The sequence below is a fragment of the Populus alba genome, chromosome 1, assembly GCF_005239225.2.
Source record: "Populus alba chromosome 1, ASM523922v2, whole genome shotgun sequence".
NCBI classification, from domain to species: domain Eukaryota; kingdom Viridiplantae; phylum Streptophyta; class Magnoliopsida; order Malpighiales; family Salicaceae; genus Populus; species Populus alba.
In genome coordinates, this window is record NC_133284.1 from 42,716,238 (window position 1) to 42,736,366 (window position 20,129).

General features: G+C 34.1%; 3 protein-coding genes across 7 annotated transcripts; 2 read left to right on the plus strand and 1 right to left on the minus strand.

Moving 5' to 3' along the window:
- The first annotated feature begins 2,100 nt into the window (after positions 1-2,100).
- On the plus strand, positions 2,101-5,515 carry LOC118063554 (protein PARTING DANCERS). Of its 2 annotated transcripts, none has more exons than XM_035077609.2 (8): positions 2,101-2,234; positions 2,863-2,999; positions 3,094-3,182; positions 3,256-3,351; positions 3,444-3,538; positions 3,620-3,660; positions 3,775-3,858; positions 4,852-5,515. In XM_035077609.2, exons 1-8 carry the CDS (start codon positions 2,177-2,179, stop codon positions 4,999-5,001), a joined length of 750 nt encoding a protein of 249 aa, XP_034933500.1. In that variant the 5' UTR covers positions 2,101-2,176; the 3' UTR covers positions 5,002-5,515. The 2 variants fall into 2 exon arrangements, with proteins under 2 accessions (XP_034933500.1, XP_034933501.1); XM_035077610.2 differs by having other exon boundaries at positions 2,107-2,234; positions 2,872-2,999.
- Positions 5,516-6,048: 533 nt separating this feature from the next.
- On the plus strand, positions 6,049-9,993 carry LOC118063555 (DNA-directed RNA polymerase II subunit RPB7). Its single transcript, XM_035077611.2, has 6 exons — positions 6,049-6,342; positions 6,660-6,825; positions 6,931-6,981; positions 7,754-7,819; positions 7,911-7,979; positions 9,589-9,993. The coding sequence occupies exons 1-6, from the start codon at positions 6,227-6,229 to the stop codon at positions 9,649-9,651; spliced, it is 531 nt and encodes a 176-aa protein (XP_034933502.1). The 5' UTR covers positions 6,049-6,226; the 3' UTR covers positions 9,652-9,993.
- A 2,329-nt stretch (positions 9,994-12,322) lies between these two features.
- Positions 12,323-19,598, minus strand: LOC118063556 (UBP1-associated protein 2C). Of its 4 annotated transcripts, none has more exons than XM_035077615.2 (2): positions 18,121-19,598; positions 12,323-12,877 (listed from the first exon to the last, which is right to left on the minus strand). In XM_035077615.2, exon 1 carries the CDS (start codon positions 19,448-19,450, stop codon positions 18,122-18,124), a length of 1,329 nt encoding a protein of 442 aa, XP_034933506.1. In that variant the 5' UTR covers positions 19,451-19,598; the 3' UTR covers positions 12,323-12,877; position 18,121. The 4 variants fall into 4 exon arrangements, with proteins under 4 accessions (XP_034933506.1, XP_034933504.1, XP_034933505.1 ...); XM_035077613.2 differs by lacking the exon at positions 12,323-12,877 and adding an exon at positions 13,085-13,499; XM_035077614.2 differs by lacking the exon at positions 12,323-12,877 and adding an exon at positions 13,529-13,674.
- Between the last annotated feature and the right edge of the window lie 531 nt (positions 19,599-20,129).

Sequence of the window (20,129 nt, forward strand, 5' to 3'; positions counted from 1 at the left end):
TCCCCTCTTCATGTTTTGTAAAAACTCAATAAATAACCCCTTACATAAACATAAATATTCATGGAAATAAATAGAATAGCTCTTTACCATACAAGGGTACCCTAAAGGAAGTTTTAGTCATCCCATGCGGGCAGATTAACTAACCTATTGTCTCAAAGATCCATCCCCACTAGATAAACAAATATTATAAGGCTGGCTATAAAACACAGAAAGTAGAGACTAAGTCAATTTTATTAAAAACTTTAAGGCATGTGTGGCACTGCTTTTTAAAAAACATTTTTTGAAAAAAATTAATTTTTTTTTTACTTTCAATTAATATAATATATTTTTAATATTTTCAAATAATTTTAATGTGCTGATCTCAAAAATAATTTTTAAAAAATTAAAAAAATATTATTGACATACTTTTTTCTAGATGAAAAACATTTTAAAAGGTAACTACAACCACACTTTTAAACACACACAAATCTTGTAAACTTTTAATAAAAATTTCAGGTTTATTAATGCTAATATAAGGCAAAGCTCATTAGTACACCATTAATTTTTTGTAGTTATACCTAAAATAAACCTATTGAGCATACTCTATAGGTATTTATGGAGTTATGTTAGAGAGTGTTTAGAAACGAGATTATACTCGTGTTTTTAAAAAATTAATTTTTTTTTTATATTTTGGATCATTTTGATGCGCTGATCTCAAAAATAATTTTTAAAAAAAATAAAAAAATATATTATTTTAATACATTTTCAGCATTAAAAACACTTTAAAAAATAATCGCAATCACACTCCCAACCAGACCCTTTTAAGCCTATTTATAAATGATACAAGACATGTGTGTAGTAAATGTAATATCAAAAAGTAGTTTTCTTGTTAACTTTATTAATAGTATGTACTATTTTTTTTCCTTCAAAAAAACAACAAAAGAAAAACAAATGGATTTCACAATGGGCACCAGATTGATATAGAACCAATGAGAAAAATTATTAGCAAAAGAGACGCTCGATCTTGAAGAAACAAACCAAGAGCGACACACTCAACCTTGAAGAAAGCAATTCAAGAGAGTCATGAACAAGGCTTTGTTTAATTTTAATGCATGTCTGCTTTCTTATTTAGATGCATCAAACCAGATAAAATAGAAAAACCTAACAAGTCTTAATTAAATAATAAAAATAAAATCCTAATTAAACTATTAAATAATAGAATTTAGAATAATCTTATAATACAAAATTCCTAAATAAATAAATACTAATTCCCATTGAAGCCTTTCATTCTATTCAATAACATTTATATAAAAAATCGATAGAATTTTAAATTAAGTATACATTAAGGATATATATATTTTAAATTTCATTATAGTTTGAAACAAGATTATAATAAAATTGTCAAATTACTATGCCCCCCTTTGGCATTGTGTTCCAAATGGGGTTGGATAAATTTTGGAATTTATTTTTGCTTAAATCTTTTTTTTTCCAGTTTTTTTTATAATTTTAAATTATTTTAATATGTTTCTATCAAAAATAATTTTTTAAAAATAAAAAAAAATATTATTTTAATACATTTTCAAGTAAAAAAATACTTTTAAAAAATAACTGTTACTACACTTTAGACACTCTTGAAAGGAATCAAAGAATTATCTCAACCCAATAGCTTAAGTTGTTAGGTGAGGTTCTAAGATATGATTTATATTATTCTTTAATACACCTCTTCAAGTGAAAGACCAGCTCATATTATCTTGTATTTATTTTTTTTTTATCAAATAAATAGGAATGATGAGATTTGAACTCGTGACTACTTGATCATTAAAACTCTGATACTATATTAAAAAAACCATCTTAATTTAATAAATTAAACTATCAAATAAAAATTTTAAAATATAATTTATATTATTCTTTAATAAAAAGCTTGTCCGCCCATGCTTTTCTAGCTTTCACTTCTTTGCTTTAAAGAAAAACATCTGAAAGTTTTAAATAAAATACTTGGTAAATAACTTATGCTCCATTGGTTAACTTTAGAAAATGAAAAGTTATTTATTTATATAATTTGAAAAAAGAAAGACATTAATGTCGATAACTGATTATTCTTTTTTAAATAATATTGCAAGTACAAAAGCTGTGGTCCTTCCCGCTTCTCTCCAATCCCACACAATTCTCTCACTCTCGCGCGCGCGAGGGTTTGAAAATGTCGAATTTGAATTCCAGTTACAGATATCCAACTCCTCAAATCTCATCGAACTCAGGTTTCCTTTTTTGATTCCCTGCTTACTCATCCTTCGATTTTCTGTTTAATTGCTCCCTCAAATCTTTGATCTTTTCACGTTATAGTGCTCTTTCTCCGTTGTTTGATTTTTATTTTAGATTTCTTAACATCTAATTTCTGTAAATCAATCAAAGTGTTCACCCTTAATTTGTTTGGTTGCTAAGAAAGTGGAGGAAACTGAATGTTTTGAATCTTCTCATTTTTCTTCTAAACTTTTTTGTTTAGGTTTCTTGAGATCAAGTTTCATAAATCCTGGTACCTTCCATAGATTTTCTCTGGCAAGTAATGAGAGCCATACCTCTTGCTTGGTTGCTGAGAAAACATTAGAAATCAACACCGATCACTTTTGATTGCTTGAGTCATATTATTATTGTTGAGTTATTCACGTATTGAACTGTTCATTAATTTCATAAATCTTAAACTGGAGTAGTCACTGATTTTAATTTCATTAATCTTTCAGAATTACTTCCACACACTTGATTTTCATGGATATATTAGCTCTTAATTTGCACAAATTTATTCAATTATAGAGTAGCATTACCATTTTCTTAAGGTGTATCTTAATGAGTTTTGAAATGGTATTGTTGTATCGTTTTTTTTTATTGAAGTCAATGCAGGTAGTAGTGCTGGAGTTTGTATGATGAACACCAAATGGAGAGATGAACAACACCCGTCTTTCATCAACTTCATCGCATCCTTCCTAAGTGCAAATTCTTTCCGCCTTAACTTTGTTCCAATTGCGCCAGTAATACTTGCCTTTCTTAACCTCCTTTCTATATTTACATGCACAGGCACACATAATAAAGATGTAAACTCATCGCTTTATTCATCATATGTAGGACTGCATTTTTAACTGTGGGGGTTTGTCTGTGGCTTTTATCTTTGTGACCAACTGGGATTGTCAAAACTGTGAGCCAATCTTCAGCAGGTATGCTAGATGCTTGTTTCTTATAGCTTCTTGCAATGTTTTAACATTTTCATGATCTGTTGTCTGAATGCAGAGTTAAGAAGCTGAAGGGGCAGTTCGCAAATCTTTATGTTGTCGTCTCCCTCCCTATCAAGGAGCAAAATGACTCCTTCGTTCACTCTTACTTCAAGTGAGTTATGTGTGAAGCTAATATTTATGTTGATGTCATTGAATTCTGATTTTGATTATAAAGAACTTTATACTTGCTTGGATATGGTTAAGATATGGAATGGAGCTTGGCAAGCCAACATTTGTGCCAGTTCAAGACTTGGAGATGGGATTTGAAAAGATTGTTAAGATAGCTCATTCTCGTGGGAGTAAGTTCTTATTTTGCTAAAGATGAATTTCAAGCTTACTTGCAAGTACTGGTTCATTAAATTTTAATTTATAAGCTGCAGCATGCAAGCGGCAGGATGCCCTGTCAAAATTGAAAGCTGAGGTTAGTTTGTGTAAGTTATTTTCTTGATTACAAGTACTAGCTAAAGATCCTACTGTTCAAGACTATTTGCTCACTTTATTTGGCGCTGCAACATTTTTTTACTTGCATCTGAAGAGGAAGCAGTCGGTGCAAGGGATGGGCAATTTTCTTAGAGTAGTGACATCCATTCCGGGCATTGATAACCATGACGCAAATGCTGTAAATTCATACTTTCCAGCCAATTACTTTAAGATTCCTTATAATTCTTTTTAATAGTATTATTGCATCTGTGTTTTCTTCCTTATCAGGAGAATATAAAGCTAATTATAATTTCTAAATCTAGATTCTTCCTCACAGTTTCTGCCAGCCATAAGTTTAGTTCTAGCCTGCTCCTCGTAGTATTTTGTTATTTGAAGTGTTCCCAAGTACATTGTTTACAAAATTCTCATTTACATGAGAGTATTGATGTTGCTTCGAACAACAAATTATTGTAGCATGGAAGAAATCAGAAGCCCACTACGTGTCTTTAGGCAGTACCATTTCATATTTGTGTTTTTGATCTGTGAATTATCAATATGCCATTCCCTTGGAATGATCATTAACAAAATCAAAGATCCAGAAAAGTCTAATGTACTTAACATTTAAAAGCTCCCTGGAATATATTTAATGTCTTTTCCTCTTTGCTGTTCTTAGACTTTCCTGGTGCTCATATATCTATTATATTTGGAAGGAACAAATAGGAGATACCATGATGATAAGGACCAGTCTGCAGAAGTTCTTAAGGATATGATTGTTTCTTGTCAATCTTATTTAGCATAAAACTAAAATCCTAGACAATGCTTTAGCTAAATCCCAAGTATACTGCACTGTGTGGTGTCGTCGGGGACTTTAGTGAAGTAATTTTCTAGCGTTGCGGTCGAAGTTTGTATAGCCTTTTCTTTCCTTCTTTGATGTGACAAGTCTCTAAGCAATCCTTTGAGCTGCTTTACAGTTTTGTAGGATTAAACTCGCTCCCATCTTAGTTGGTTTTCCGGTTAATGGCATATTCATTTCATAAAAGCTCCCTGATAAGGTTATTTTTTCCCTTGCAAATTGTCCTTGTAAAGGATACACATTGAGAAACTGCTGACTGTTAAGTTGAGTTCTGCTGCCATGGTTGAAGTTCTGGGAGGCAAACCCTTTTCAGCTAACACCTCTTTCTTCTATTTTCAGCTCAATCAGGCTATTGGTTCGATTGAAGCGATTGCCAAGGCATCCAAGGGATATATTCTAGAGAACACAGATCTTTCAGCTGACAACGCCGAGACGGTCACTAAGTTCTTCAGAGATCCAAAATTTTACCTTGGTCCAAAAATCAATTGATAGAAGAATCATTTTTTAACTCGAAAAAACTCTAGAGTCAGTAATTTTCACCTTTAGCATCCGATTTCCTTGGATCAGTAAACTTTGACTAAAAATATAAAATACTATTGCATATACGATAAAGCTATAAAAATCAAGTAGTTCAATTGAGATCTTTGATTGATAGAAAAGTGAAAGCTTTCTGATGTTCGACCATGGTTTCTTAAAAGTCTTCACCATTTCATTGCTTTGAGTGAATTTGAATGATCTTGCTGTTGCTGAATGAATCAATGCATGGAGCTTCCTCTACTGCTAGTTTGCTACCATGGTTTCTTTTACTGTTCTTTCTCATGCTCTTATAATTCCCACCTGGGTATAGCTTTTCAAATTGCGGAAGTTTTTGGAGGCAAACCATCAATTGCACTGAAAGTAAAGGAAAGACAAGATATTCAGCATTAAAATTTTAGTTCCAGAGTAGGAGATTGTCTGATGTAGAGGGCTCTTGAAGGCCTATGGGAATAGTTATGTCCATTTAAACCCCCCCCCTAAAATATATATATATATATATATATATATATATATATATATATATATTTGGATAATTGTAACATTTAAGGGAGTTATTTAACAAAACCTAACTATTTGAACTTGTATAGTTATTTATAGTTTTTTAGCTATTTGTTTAATAAAATATTTTCTAAATTATATGCATTATAATTTCGAATAAAAAATAATTGTATATTTTTTCTATTATTAAAGTTAAAAATTTATATTTTATTACGATATTTCAAGCATTTTTGGAATCTATTTAAAAAGGTTTAAAATTAGTTTAATTTATGCACTTGATTTGATTTTAGTCTGTTAACATATAATATAAAATTTTAAGTTTTTTAAATTAATATGTTTGTCATGAATAATTTTCATAATATTATTTAATGAAAGGTAAATAATTTGTTTAAGGAAATAAAGAGAGAATTGTTTTTTTAAAGAAAAAAGTGGCGCCAGGCCCGCGTGTGACTGGGCCGAGCGCTGCAGGCCCTCATAAGTTAAAACAGAAGAGAGAACTTGCTAACGACGCCGCCGGAGGAGGCACATTCTCTCGTGTTTATAAATCTCTCTTCTCTCTGTCGACGCTCCTACTCTAAGAAGGACCTGTCTTTGTTTTCTCCAGCTTTCCTCCGGTCAGCTCAGCTCAGCTCCAGTGATAAAAGCAGAAGTAAGAAGTAGTAGAGAAGAGAAGAGAAGGATGTTTTTCCACATAGTGTTGGAGAGGAACATGCAATTGCACCCTCGCTTCTTTGGGCGCAACCTCCGCGAGAATATTGTCTCCAAGCTCATGAAAGATGTCGAGGGAACTTGCAGGCATGTTTCTTTTCAACATTATGCTTTCTTTTCATGATTTTCTTTCAATTTCTCCACTGCAATTGGAGTTGAACCAAAGTTAGGGTTTTTTCTTTATTATTATTAGGATCGTTTTGATGATAAAAACTTCGTAAGACTTGATACTGAGAGTGGGTTTTTGAAAAGAAAGAAAAGGAGGGGAATTTAAGTTCATGATGTATCTAATTGCCTGTATATTTGGTGATCCAAGAAACAAAAGTGCACCCAAAAAAAAGGTCAGTGAAAAAAAATTGCATCTTTAATACCATTATAAAAAAAATTTCTCTGCACTCTTGCAGTGGTCGACATGGATTTGTGGTGGCAATAACAGGCATTGAAAACATCGGTAAAGGGTTGATCCGAGATGGGACAGGATTCGTGACGTTTCCAGTCAAGTACCAATGTGTTGTGTTCAGGCCATTTAAGGGAGAAATTCTAGAAGCTGTAGTTACCATGGTAAATAAGGTATATGTTCCTCTCTTACCAGCAAGTTTTTCGGGGATCATATTTTCAACCTCTTGTGGATTACTGTGCTGTAGAAAATATCTAAACATACTCCGATTTTTACAGATGGGATTTTTTGCTGAAGCTGGGCCAGTTCAAATCTTTGTTTCAAACCATGTAAGTTTTACATTTTTATTTGATTTGATACCTCTTTAAAGTTTGCAAGGGTTTTAACCATTGTTTTCTGTTATTGCTTTCTTTGCTTAATATATTCTATATGTTCCCCATCTGTTATTTTCACTGTACCAATTGTATATCCACATCAATAATTGGATGTAGAATGCATGCACTTTTGTTCTTTGAACGGAAGAAAATTGAAACTACCATCTTGTTATCCATGGTTACTGTCTGGCCCAGTTGACTATAGTTCATCGTTCTTTTGGAAGCCAAAATGAGAGAAACATGGGATTTGTCTTTTCCAAATCCTTATGTTCCATTTGCTTAGTAATCAAAGATCATGTTTGGTTGAAGAATTGGGATGGAAGACAATATTTAGTTATGGAATGTTGTCTTTGGTATTCTGCTTTCTGTCTGTCCCTCGCCATAGACAAAATTCTAGAATTCTTTTCTTTTGCACTTCATGTGATAAGCAGAACAGATGTTTTCATGAAAAATTGAATTACTGCTAAAAGTTGACATTTTGAAACAAAGCTGCTTGTTGGTTGTCACTTATTTTTTTATCTTGCTTTGTTGATACATATTCTAATTGCATGATAGCAAACTTCTATTATGCTGTAAGCTTTTCCATCTTGCTTATTTATGTTTGATTTTCTTTCAAGCCTGCGTATTTTCTTGCATCCCTGTATATCTAATGCATATACATTTGTGAACTGTGGTTGTAGTCCCCATCTCCCTACTCATGAACTTGCCTTCTCATTTTGTGTTTCAGTTGATACCGGATGATATGGAGTTCCAGACTGGAGATATGCCAAACTATACAACTTCAGATGGATCGGTATGCTATAATTTCAACTAATTCTTTAAAGAAGTTTAGCTTTTATGATCTACAGAACAAAGCTCAAATCAATATCCTGAACTTCTTCCAGGTTAAGATTCAAAAGGATAGTGAAGTGCGATTGAAGATCATTGGAACGCGTGTTGATGCCACAGAAATTGTATGTGCTTTAAACCTCATCTGTTTGCTCTTTGCTAACTTACAATGGTTATTTCTTCTTTTCAGCCATAGCTTCAATACCATTTCTGTTTGCATATTAGCCATTACAGGATACATATTCTTTAGTGACAAAATCATAAAAGAAATATGGAGTGTTGCTGTCACATAAAGTTCCAGATTTCTACCTTTTTTTTGTCTTGATATTAAAATTGAACCTACCTCCGAGCCAGTGGTTAATGACAACAATCATCACAAGATTTAGGTTTTGTTAGTGTGTCTGCGCTTCTCACCTGGGGTGGGGGGATTGTGGGCACCATCTGAAGTGGTTCTTGTGATCAAGGCAAATAGTAACCAGGGGCAGTGCTAGGGATTTGGTGAACCACAAAACTACTCTTGGCTAAGATTTATAATGGAAATTGAAGTAGCTGAAGAAGGAAGTCTCCCTGTGTGTGTGTGTTTGTGTCTGGGTTTATCTTAATAGCCTCTCATGCTACATTTCTACAACCATTAAATAGGTCCAAATTTTCAGAAAGAGAAATTGGGCCGAAACCATTAAAGAAAAACTGCCAGTTCAAATTTTATGAATTTCTTTGTAAGATTTTAGAGTTTTATCTTTTTTATAAATGTAAAAAGAATTTTATATTCATGAACTTGCCAGGTCATTCCAACTCCGCTGTATAGCTCTATATTCCTCTGTCAATGAAATCTGACTAATAGATATTCATGAGTGAGAATTGCAAGTAATAAGAACTTAGAGTTATAAAGTCAGTCAGCTAAACTGTGAAACTAAATGATGTCTTCTTAGTAATAACCATCTTTTGGTGCTCTAGCTATAGGTGATTATTCTGCAGTATCCTTGTAAACTTATACTTTAATTCTTTTGATAAACAAAATGCTTATATAGTATATTTTTTAAGTGGAGGTGTACAAGTGTGTTTTGCTTGTGTTATGTTTCTTTTCACCAGGGATTGTTCAATAGGGGTGTGGGGTATTATGGTGAAGTGTGAACTCTGAAAGGACTATCGGAAGCCTTGCATCCACAAGAAAAAAAAAAAAAAATTCTCTTTTGTTCTAGGAGTGATTACTTCTGAGAAACAGTCAACGGTTAAATGGGAGAACTTTTGGCTGGGGCTTGTAATGGTGCATATTGTATATATCCGAAAAAGGGAATGAGAGTGCACCATTGTAACATCACTTCTTGTCAGTAAATGCATGTTCTAAAAATGAAATTATTGAACTAAGCACTCAACATCGGAACAGAAAGCATATCTGCTTTACTTTGTTTGAAGAATCAACATTTTCCCTGAATGGTTTGAGTGCTCCTGTTGCAGTTGGCACCCGTTTGCCATTCTCCTCGGGAATATTCTAGTTTTAGTGATGATATTGCTCTGGACAAATGTGATCGAGATGTTAATGAATTTTGTTTAGATAATTTTGGAAATATGATAATTGGGTTGTTTAATGTTTTAAAGGAACATAGGTAGGAGAGTTTTGACGTCTGAGAGCTTGAAAAATCTTGAACTTTCTAAAATGTTGTTTGCAGTGGTCAACGCTTGAAACTTTTCTGCTGTGATTGCTCATCTAATGCTGCCACTATCCTTTTCTTGCAGTTCTGCATTGGCACCATAAAGGATGATTTCTTGGGAGTTATAAATGATCCTGCAAATGCTTAGGATGTCAGAAAGAATCTTAGCACATAGGATTTGCTTGGGCAGCATCTGCACCTCGTTGCTTGGTGATAATAGTGTGAAGGTGATAATTATTCTTAGCTGTAACTTAAAATGGCATTGCACTTGATGTTTTGTTTCACTTTAAATGAATGTCATTCCCCATTAAAGATTAAAAAAAATGTATAATCTTGGAAGACTGATTTTAATTTGGGTTGAAAAGGCACTGGTAAGGAGAGAGGAAGTAAAATCCTCGACAATCACTGTAATATTGGATTAAATTGTCAGATTTTGTAAAATTTATTAGCTTCCAGAAGTTAAATTCATAAAGGGATTTAGAAGAAAGAAGCGCGTTGCCTATATCCAACTTCCAAGTTAGTACTCTGGTTCTTCCATTCTTGTGCTTCTCTTGCAGCGTTGGAGCAAGGAAAGTTGAATATATATATATATATGTATGTATGTATGTATTAACTATTTTATTTTTTTATTAAATAATTAATAATAATAGATAATGAATATTCAAAATTCGATGAATAGTTTAATAATTTCTGAATATCTAATATGATGAATAATAGGTAAAGAATTAATATTAAAAAATTGCTAACAATTATTAAAATATTAGCTTGAATAATTGCTTCTGCACAATATCATCAACTTCCCTCCTTTTTCAAATCAAGAACTAAAAGAAAAACAAAAAGGTAGTTTTGATCCTCAACAAAAAATAACAAAAACTAAAGGGACTGAAACTGAACCCAAAACAATGGTGAGGGGGTGGGCACAAAAATCCAAGCAAAAAATATCTTGAAAAACCCCTGTTTTAGATACAATGTCGAATTAGGTACTTGTATTCTCATTTTTGTTCATGCAACATAAATAATATTTTCTTTCAAAATTAAGCATAAATCAAATGTCTAGCTATTGATAAACAAATTAAAATAACTTATGAGGTTCAAATTAAAATAAAATAAGTACAAGGATTGAAATAAAATAAGTGACTAAAATTAAAAAAAAAAAAAACCATAAAAAACCAGAAAACCATGGAAGTTATTAGCAGAGCAATTATTTAGTTACCATGGAAGTTAAGGGAGCATGATGGAAGTTTGTTAGATTAACGTTAGTTGATAGGAGGTTGCCTTTAACGTATACTACAAGTCATTGTAGTTGAGACCTGGGAGCAAGCAATAACATTGGGACAAATTTTAGCAGCTTCTCTTTTATTTTTTTCTTCTACTTCTCCCTCAATTTTATTTTAAATAATTTCTTGTCAAGGAGAGATCATTAACACGGCCAGCAGTGTAGCCGCCGTTGCGGGTGGCTGCAACCTTTTTTTTCAATAGATCCCAGCCAGATTTGGAAAATCCTGGCCAGATCTAATTGGAACAATAACTGTAGACAATCTAAAAAAAAAATTCATGAGAAAAATTACTTTTGGAAAAGAAAAATTTGCACAATGAAATCAATTTGTAACTAACCCCAATAATAATTAAAAATACAATCAACCTTGAGCTACATGTGTTTGCTCTGCTTGTACTCAAGCCTAAGCTTGAGTTTGAATTTATTATGAAATAGTTTTTTGGATCACAAAAATTATTTTTTACCTACCTAATTATTGGGCTTGGTTTTTTAATTATTTAGCCCATTAAAAATTATTTTTAATTGTCTTGTCTAACCTATGAATTAAAGATTATGAATAATTTATTTAACCTGGACAGTTTTTATTAATATAGAAATGTTAGATTTAAAGTCAAAACTATCATGTTCAATTCTTGTTTATAAAGGATAATTAAAACTAACAATAATGAAAATTAATTCTGTTAATTATCATAATTAATTTTTGTTTATTTTTTTTAAATCCTCTATAAAAAAAAAAAAAAAGGTTGAGAAAAGAGTATTTATAGACTCTTCACCCCATTTTCAACTTAGTTTTTCTTTGGTTAAAGTTCTATTTTTCTTCTCTGTGTTTTTCTGACTACAGAGCTGAAATTCAATTTTTGTTGAGAACTGTTTTAGTCAAGTTTCTAAACCTCATCTAGAACTATATCTCAACAAGATGAAAAATAAAAGGTTGATTGTATACATCATGTTTACACCAAGTAAAAATAAAGCTTGTAGAACAAATAATTAATTATTGACATAACTATTCACAACAACAAATTCTTAATTTGATTATATTTCAAGTGCTTCAATAAATAAGTACCATATACTAGTTTTGTTCAAGTATAAATTCTATACATACTAAGTATACATGCTTGGATTAAGTTCCAATCTTTAATACAGATTTCTATGTATGCTAGGATTTTTATTATACACCGGATACCTAAAAACTAAACATTATGCCAACCAGTCAAATAATATTTATCAGACAACCATGAAGTTGAAGTTGGAGGAACCACCAAACAGCACCGTGGGAGCTCCCCTTCCTATTTGTAATAATAGTAGCGAACCACCTACCAAGAACAGGACTTGCCATAGCTCCCTCCCTATATGAGATGGTAGCAGTGAAACAGGTAATAACGGCCTTGATATGTTTTGCAATTATTATTCTTCGAAAGCCTACAATCGTGTCGTTTTGTTTTTGCAACAGAATTTTGGAGTATAATACTTTTCCCCGGTTTCCACAAACCTTTGAAATGTTCTTTCCAGGCGTGCAGCTTTAGGCGTTCCATACGAGACCACAGAATTAGAATCTCCAACCGACTTGACAAAAGGAGAAAATATATGCCTAACAATCCACAGAATCAATCAACTTGTAGGAAATTAATCGTGCCGTTATAATCATGGCCGAATATACATATTTGCACCAGCTGTTTTGAGAATTATTCCGAACACCCACTAAATTAACTACTACCCGTCACCATGTCCGGCGTCAATGAACTCTCGCCAATAAAACTTGGTTGATCTTTCACCACCACCCTAGCTACAACAGCTGCCGTGATAACAACCAGATTAGGTGTTGAAACTGCTGTGGCAGATACCAACCCTCCTCCCTTCATCTCCATGGAATACAGAAGGCCTAATTCTCAACCAACCTGTAACCCTCATATGCTATGCATGTCACCAAAGCTATCCCCCCCACTTGGCCTTTGAACTCTATCCCGGTCATCTCATATTCCTCTCACCAAAATGCAAGAGAAAACAATAAAGTAAAAGGTAAAAGGAGGAGTGACAGTTATTAGGACAAAGGTGTGGCGAATCACATTTTCTGGAGCAGCTAATTTCACAGCAAAAGTACCTAACATTAATGGTGTCAAATCAACTTCCTGGCAGCATCTTAGCATGAAAATTGTTGAGAACTTTAAAGGCACCTAATACCAGTGAAACTAGCACTGGAACACAAACATCTCTGTTCTCTTCTCACGAGGAAACAACAGAGTTGTGCGAGAAGAAAATGGGCAACCTCAAGAAAAAGATAATTCACATATAGGATAAAATCCACAAGTCGAAAAACCTAGGGCTGTAATTTTAATCTTATCTAAAATCCGCAAAGAATAAAGGATTTAAGTAGAAACGAAAAAAAATCAAGTACAGAACCATGTTTTTACATCTAAAATAATTATGTTTAAGGAGTTTTGGTTATTATAAATTCAGCTAGAAGACATCCACCCAAAAAAACACACCACTCTGATATCCTAGATTCCTATAAAGGCATGAGAAGAATAGAGGATGAGCTGGCAACATCCAATTCCAATAGAAGCTAAATAGTCTAAGGTACACAAACTACGATATGAACTGACGGATAGAATGATATATCCTGTGGAAAAAAAGCAAACAGAAACCATGATGCCAGCCACTTTAACCAATTTGTAAAACTTCTCTTCGAAGGACAAGTTCCATGAAATCTAGTGCACATTATTCTGGCAATGACGGTAAATTAACAAGTCAATCTCCAACAGCAAAAGGGAATATGATTAACCACTAAGTAGCTCTGATGAAGAACAATCAAATGCAACATCCCATGTTCAATACAGCAAACTAAGTTGCGTTCTCTTCAAGCAAGCAACACAAGTGCATAAACATCCATGCACATGCCTACACGCATAACCAATGAGCAAATCTATCAGTTCAGCATCATTAAGCAAGCAACTTCAGAAATGACTTGAATAAAAATTTCATCAAAACCACTCAGCTTGTTAAATTTTTGCTTCATCATTAGAAATCCATAAACAAAAAACCTGGCCCATACCAGCAGTTATTGGCCAAAACACCCAAGGCTAGTTGAACACATAAAAGAAACTTCGGTGGGAAATGATCAATAGCAAATACCATCAGTGTGGTTTCCACGAGTGGGAACATGCCAAGGGAGGTCACTGATTACTTGATTATAGAGTTTAAATTGTCAAGCAGCTCACTGGACCACAATCTTAAGTTGTGGTTGAACGAAAGAATTACTTTAAAAAGAAAAGTGTAAACAGAAACAAACTTTTCTTCACCAACATCAATTGGCTGAGGACATCTTGGAAGCCAATAAAAGAAAAGAAAAAGAAAAAAGCAACCTCCACAAAACACGACCAACTTAAGAATTGGACAACGTTTAATAAGAAGGATTCAGTGGTTTAATGCAACAAAGCTTGAACAGGAAAACTTACATCTATTGCCCACGCACATCTTCATAGAACAATCAGAGAAAAACCATACAAAGCAAGAAAACTAGATTCTCCGACTCCCAGACATCTTCAGAAAATCACCAGATTAAAAAAAACAACAACCCTATGAAACAAGACCTTAACTAAAGAGCTGATGGTGTAAAATAAAAATTTACAATTAAATACATGATGTAATGCATTCTATAAGGTTCCTTGTTGGCTAAAATCCTAAAAGCTCCGAGTTTGAGAAAATCCACAATTTTGCCTTATTATTTTCACAAAGATTACATGAAACAGTTGATTTGTCTGGATGATTAGTCATGTCTGATTCCCCATAAGATATGGTATCAGCATGGGATCATACAAGCCTATGTAAATAAAGTATTAAAAAGAGTGTGGTGCAATTCCAAGAGTATGCAACAGAAAATACAAGTACTGAACTTTTCAGAGAACTAGTGTAACAAAGAATCCCAAAATCCATATCAACCACCACGAAGTGAACCTTGCAATAGAAGTACCAAAAGCAAGCATAATTCACATTCGCACAAGGAAGGTATATTATCAATACTCATGTCTTATTGATATAATTCCAAGTTGTGCATACCTTCTGACAAGAGTACAAAGACTAGTCTATTCAGTCATCTTAACAACCAACATTCGTTTATCTAAAAAAGAACAAACACTAAAAAATGAACCACGATTAAAAGTGCAGATGAAGTGAAGAAGCGGATGTAAAAGCACAGCTAATACATTCATCAACCAGAGACCCTATAGTCTGCAATCAGGCAATCACGAGTACCACAAAAAGCATCTGCGCCCAACAAGCTGTCATACACCTGAATCAAACATCCATGCACAGCTCAATTGATCATTCAACATTCATCACACAAAATAAAGCTCATGATAACTTGAAGCAAATAAACAAAAAAAAACAAACTAGCAAGACAATAAAGAATCTTCGCAAGGAAAATTACAAGAAACGCTGATAAACAGTCATGTTGAGAAGCTGAAGAAAGCCACCAGATGAATGCTACCTAAAATACCATGGCTTTAATAGTATGTACAAACACACAGCATTGTCATAATGTCAAAGTACAGATAATAAAACAGGCAGGCCATGAAGAGTTTCAATATATGAAGAGACTTTTCAAATGGGAAAAAATATGATGAAAAGAAAAGATGAAATCTTCATAATACAGAAACCAGCAATCCAACTACAAAAGCACAGCTGTAAAAGGCTACAGTTAACAACTGCAAATATATTTGAAGATTCATATAAGGTTCCATCCAAGTTTTCACATAATCAGGGCAGTATCTGACCTAGTTCTTAATACAAGGAATGGTAGCTCAAAACAACAGAACAGTACTTTAGACAGAGAAAAAAGATGCTGCAGGCTGAGAGGGACACCAGACAACCAACAAACCATCTCACAAATAAAGCTAATGACAAGTATTTCTTTCACAAAAAGAAAGTCATGGTCAATGCAAGACTGCCAACCTACAAACCACAAGAAATTGCCCTCACTTCTTTTCATGGCTTATGCCATGGTCCAAAAATATCATGAGGGTATAAGATGAAGAGAAAATAAGCAGATATATAACCACCTTATGCAGTTCACATGTGTTTATAAGAGGTAGAAGGAACTTAATAAAGTACAAAATACTGTAAGCTATAAATTTAGGCTCCGTTTGTTTCACATAAAATATTTTCCTCATTTTTCCATGTTTGGCTACCTAGGAAAGCTTGGTCAACAAACAATATTTTATGGTCAAAGGAAAAATAAGCTTAAAACAATGGAAAACAACTTGCGGTTCTCAAGATGAAAACATTTTACAAGAAAATCTTTGTTATTAAATCATGATCAGCACCCAATGTTTACCTAATTCTATAACCCCCTGAATCAAAAATATCTAGTTTGGAAGTTTGTCATGTGCAACCATGTAATTGTGACATATATAAATGGACTACTGGAACAAACGCGAAGCACAACTTGAAAAAGCTACCATACCAAGTGTGTGTTTGGTAATGTGGTGATGCCTTTTCAATTAAAAATGCATCAAAATAATGTTTTTTAATAAAGAAATCATTTTTGACATAAAAGCACCTAAAAAGCATCAATTTAATGCTTTTTTAGGCAAAAAAACAATTTGAAAAGTATAAATTACTACAGTGCCAAACAAACACTAAGCCCTACCCCTTTTGTACCGCGTTCCGAAGGGGGTAGCGAACTGCATACCATAATGTACCGTGTTCTAGGTAACTCAAGCATCACCCAATTTACTTGGAATGTGGTGCGTTATGATATGCTATACATGCTTTTACTACAATGCCCCTCCCCTTGAAACTCGATTAGTGGGAGGTAGGCTTAGTATTGCTAATTCAAATAGTGGTTTGTTTTTATAAGCCTTCCATGTATAATCAAAAGATAAAAGTATTGTATTATTGCGTGTAGACTAAAACTTCAAAATAAGGTAATTTTCATCCTTGGTCCTAGAAAATAGCATGCAAATTATCCGTCTCAAAAACCTCTTGATTTTCTATAGGCACACACATCTACACAATTATCAGCTTTCCTTCTTTGCTTTTTTTAAAAGGTAAAAAAATTGAATGGTCCAAGCAACTTTTCAGATTCCAATTAATAACAAATATCTTCAAATCCAAATATTTCATTTATTATATAGGTTTTAAACATTTACTCTTATATTTAAACATGAATACTTGCAAATCTATAGCAAAGGATAGAGTAAAAAGGGGGTCGCCAGATTTCACATTCTGGATAGCGAACACACCAAGATTGGGATTGCACGATCTGGAATGATTGAAAATTCAAGGAGGATGAGTGAATTACATAACTCTAGCACCATCACTAATCAACTCTTGTCTTTTCCTTTTTAACACTTATTTCTCATACATACCAAATACTAAAACAATTATTTTCAAAGTAGTTTTCACTAATGTAACCAAACAATGAAAAACAACATATTTTTGAAAGCAAGTTAGTTTTTACATGAAACAAATGGGACCTTGCTATTCTTCCTAGTTGCAACAAAGCCAGAGGAACTTTCATGGCTCATAACTATTTCATACCAATATCTAAGAACAACTCAGTAACTTAGAGATGGTGAAGGAGTTAATATGGGCAGACAAAAGGAATTTTTTGGTCGGCATCCATGGTAAAAATTTGAACAAATTCTTCCATTCTCAGCATTTCCCCCACTACTACTTAAGCCAAGGAAGGAAATTTTAATTCTTTTCATTTCATCTCCCCTATTCCCTTAAACCAAAGACGACGGCACAAGTCTTCTTTCCCATTTCATAATTTGATCTAACTAGCTAAGATTGTCAGCCCAAAGCTTAAAAAGACTGAAAAGCAGCCGGTCAAATACAATTAACAGACATTTCTATGAGGCCAACAAGCTGCTTTTACACCTCCATCATTTCTGGTATGACAATCTGATTCTTATAGATCTGAGCATGTTCAACCTATTGTCAAACATTTCAGCAGTGTACTCACAAAAGATAGAGAAGACAGGATGCAGAAAAATGGACAGCATAGAAAAAACTAGGGACACATGAAATAGATGGACAACAAATCACATGAATGCTATCAAGGAACACACTAGATCACACTAGATCACCGATTCACCCCATAGCATGACCTTGTAACAGAGGTCAAGACAATCAACATAAACGACATAAAAGCAAATACCATGGCCAAATCATACAGTGAACAAGCATACACAATTTTTTCACAAACCAAAGCAAACAAACCAAGCAAATATAAGGAAAAGAAACCATCCCAACAACAAACACACATAGAAACCAAGTCATTCAACAGCACCAAATAATGCAAGAAATCACAAAGCAATTAATTTAAACCCAATTTACTACCTCAATAGTAAGGTGGCAAATTTGGATACATTCCCCCAGATGGAACCCTTGGTGCAGGAGATGCTCCCTGATGCTGACTTGGAAATGAAGCATTTGTTGATGACAAACTATACTGCCCAGGATCTGGATATCCACCAGTAGGCATTCCAACTGAACTTGGTGGCAACCTAAACGATGAAGACGCACCAACAGAAGCACCGACGCCAGCACCACCACCCCCCAATCCACCATATCCTGTAGAACCTGGTCCACCATACCCACCATAAGGTGGGCCATAACTACCACCCCCAGTACCACTCAAACCACCTACCCCCTGAGACCCCAACCCAGGCCCACCCAGTGAAGCATTCAGAGGAGCAGCAGGATGATGGTGCTGCTGCTGATGACCACCCATTGGCGGCACGCCACTCGAAAACGCACCACCATAAGAACCATATCCACCTGGTGCACCATACCCTGTCTGCAGCACCATCCCCATTCCACCATCTCCATGAACATTCCCACCCTGCACCTGTCCTTGCAATCCATCTTGCCCTGGTCCTTGCCCCCCACCAGGCTGCCTCCCTCTTTTCCCATCAATTGCTAACTTACAATTCAACTGCCTCCCTTCAATCATCTTCACCGGCTCTAATAAAGCAGCCTGCGCTCCTTCTGCCGTCTTATAAACAAAAAGCGCAAACCCTTTCGATTTCCCTGTTTGCTTATCAAAACCTAAAGGACCCTCCTCAATCTCCCCATACTGCGCAAAATGATTCAACAACTTATCCGACGGCATTTCATACGGCACATTCGCTACATAGATCTTCCGCATTGCAACATCAACAACACCAGGATTGGCGGAAGAATTATTGTTGTTATTGGCACCTGAATTCCCTGCTATCGCCAGTTGCGTGACAGTCACGCGCCCATCAATTTTCTTACTAGGCTCTTTCAAAGCCAATAACGCACCATCGACATGCTTATAGATAACAAAACCGTACCCTTTCGACTTTCCGGTGTTTTTATCAAGGATTACAACCGCTTCTTCTAATTCTCCGTAAGTAGAGAACAGATTTCGTAGATTTTCCGTTGTGGTTTCCCAGCCAAGGCCGCGGATAAAGAGCTTCCGTTGCGTGGCGTCGGGGTCTGCGATGGATCGGACGGCATCAAGGACGTCTGGGTGGCGTACGACGGCGTTTTGAAGTATATCGAGGAGCTGGTCAGGCGTGAAGCGTTCCATCATCTTGCGAGCGTCTTGAGGGGTTAGTTTGTAAGGAGAGTCTAGGTCGGTGGTGGATGATACGATGCCGTTATCTTCGAGCTTGCGCTTCTTTGTTGGATCCATCTGCATCGAGAGGGGGAGGGGTATTTTTGGAGAGAGAAAGAGGGGGAGCGATAAACCCTAATATCCTTAGGAAGAAAGAGGGAGAGGAGGATAGGTTAGCAAATTAGTAAGAATCGAAAGGGGTGTTGTAGAAGAGCCGGTTCATTCTATATAGTATATACTGTGTAGAAGAGAGGGACACACCTATATAGATTATAATAGTAAAATAATGATTTTATTAAAAAAAAAAAACTTTTTAATTATTGTTTTTTTAGGAGAAAAGTTTTTTTATTTATTTACCATTTTAAAATTATTTTAGAATTATTTTTGTCTTTTTTTTTTCACAACCAAAATAACTTTATTATTCTCAAAATAAAAATAAAAATCATTTAACTACGGATAAGGGGTTTTTTTTGGATATTTTATTTTTTAATATATAATAAAATCACATATTTGATCCTTGGGTTAAAAAAATTAAATCATTGACACAAGGGTATTATTATCTTTTCATATAATTTTTTTAATTATTGGTGTGGTCAAAGATGATAATGTAAGTTATTATTTAAATTATTATTTTTAAAATTGAAAAAGCTGTTAGCACATTGCGTTTGTAACTGCGTTTCGTCAAATTTTGAAATTTTTTTTTTTTTTTTTTTTGCTAAAATTGAGTTCGGTTTGTACTTTTTGGATCGTTTTGATGTGCTGA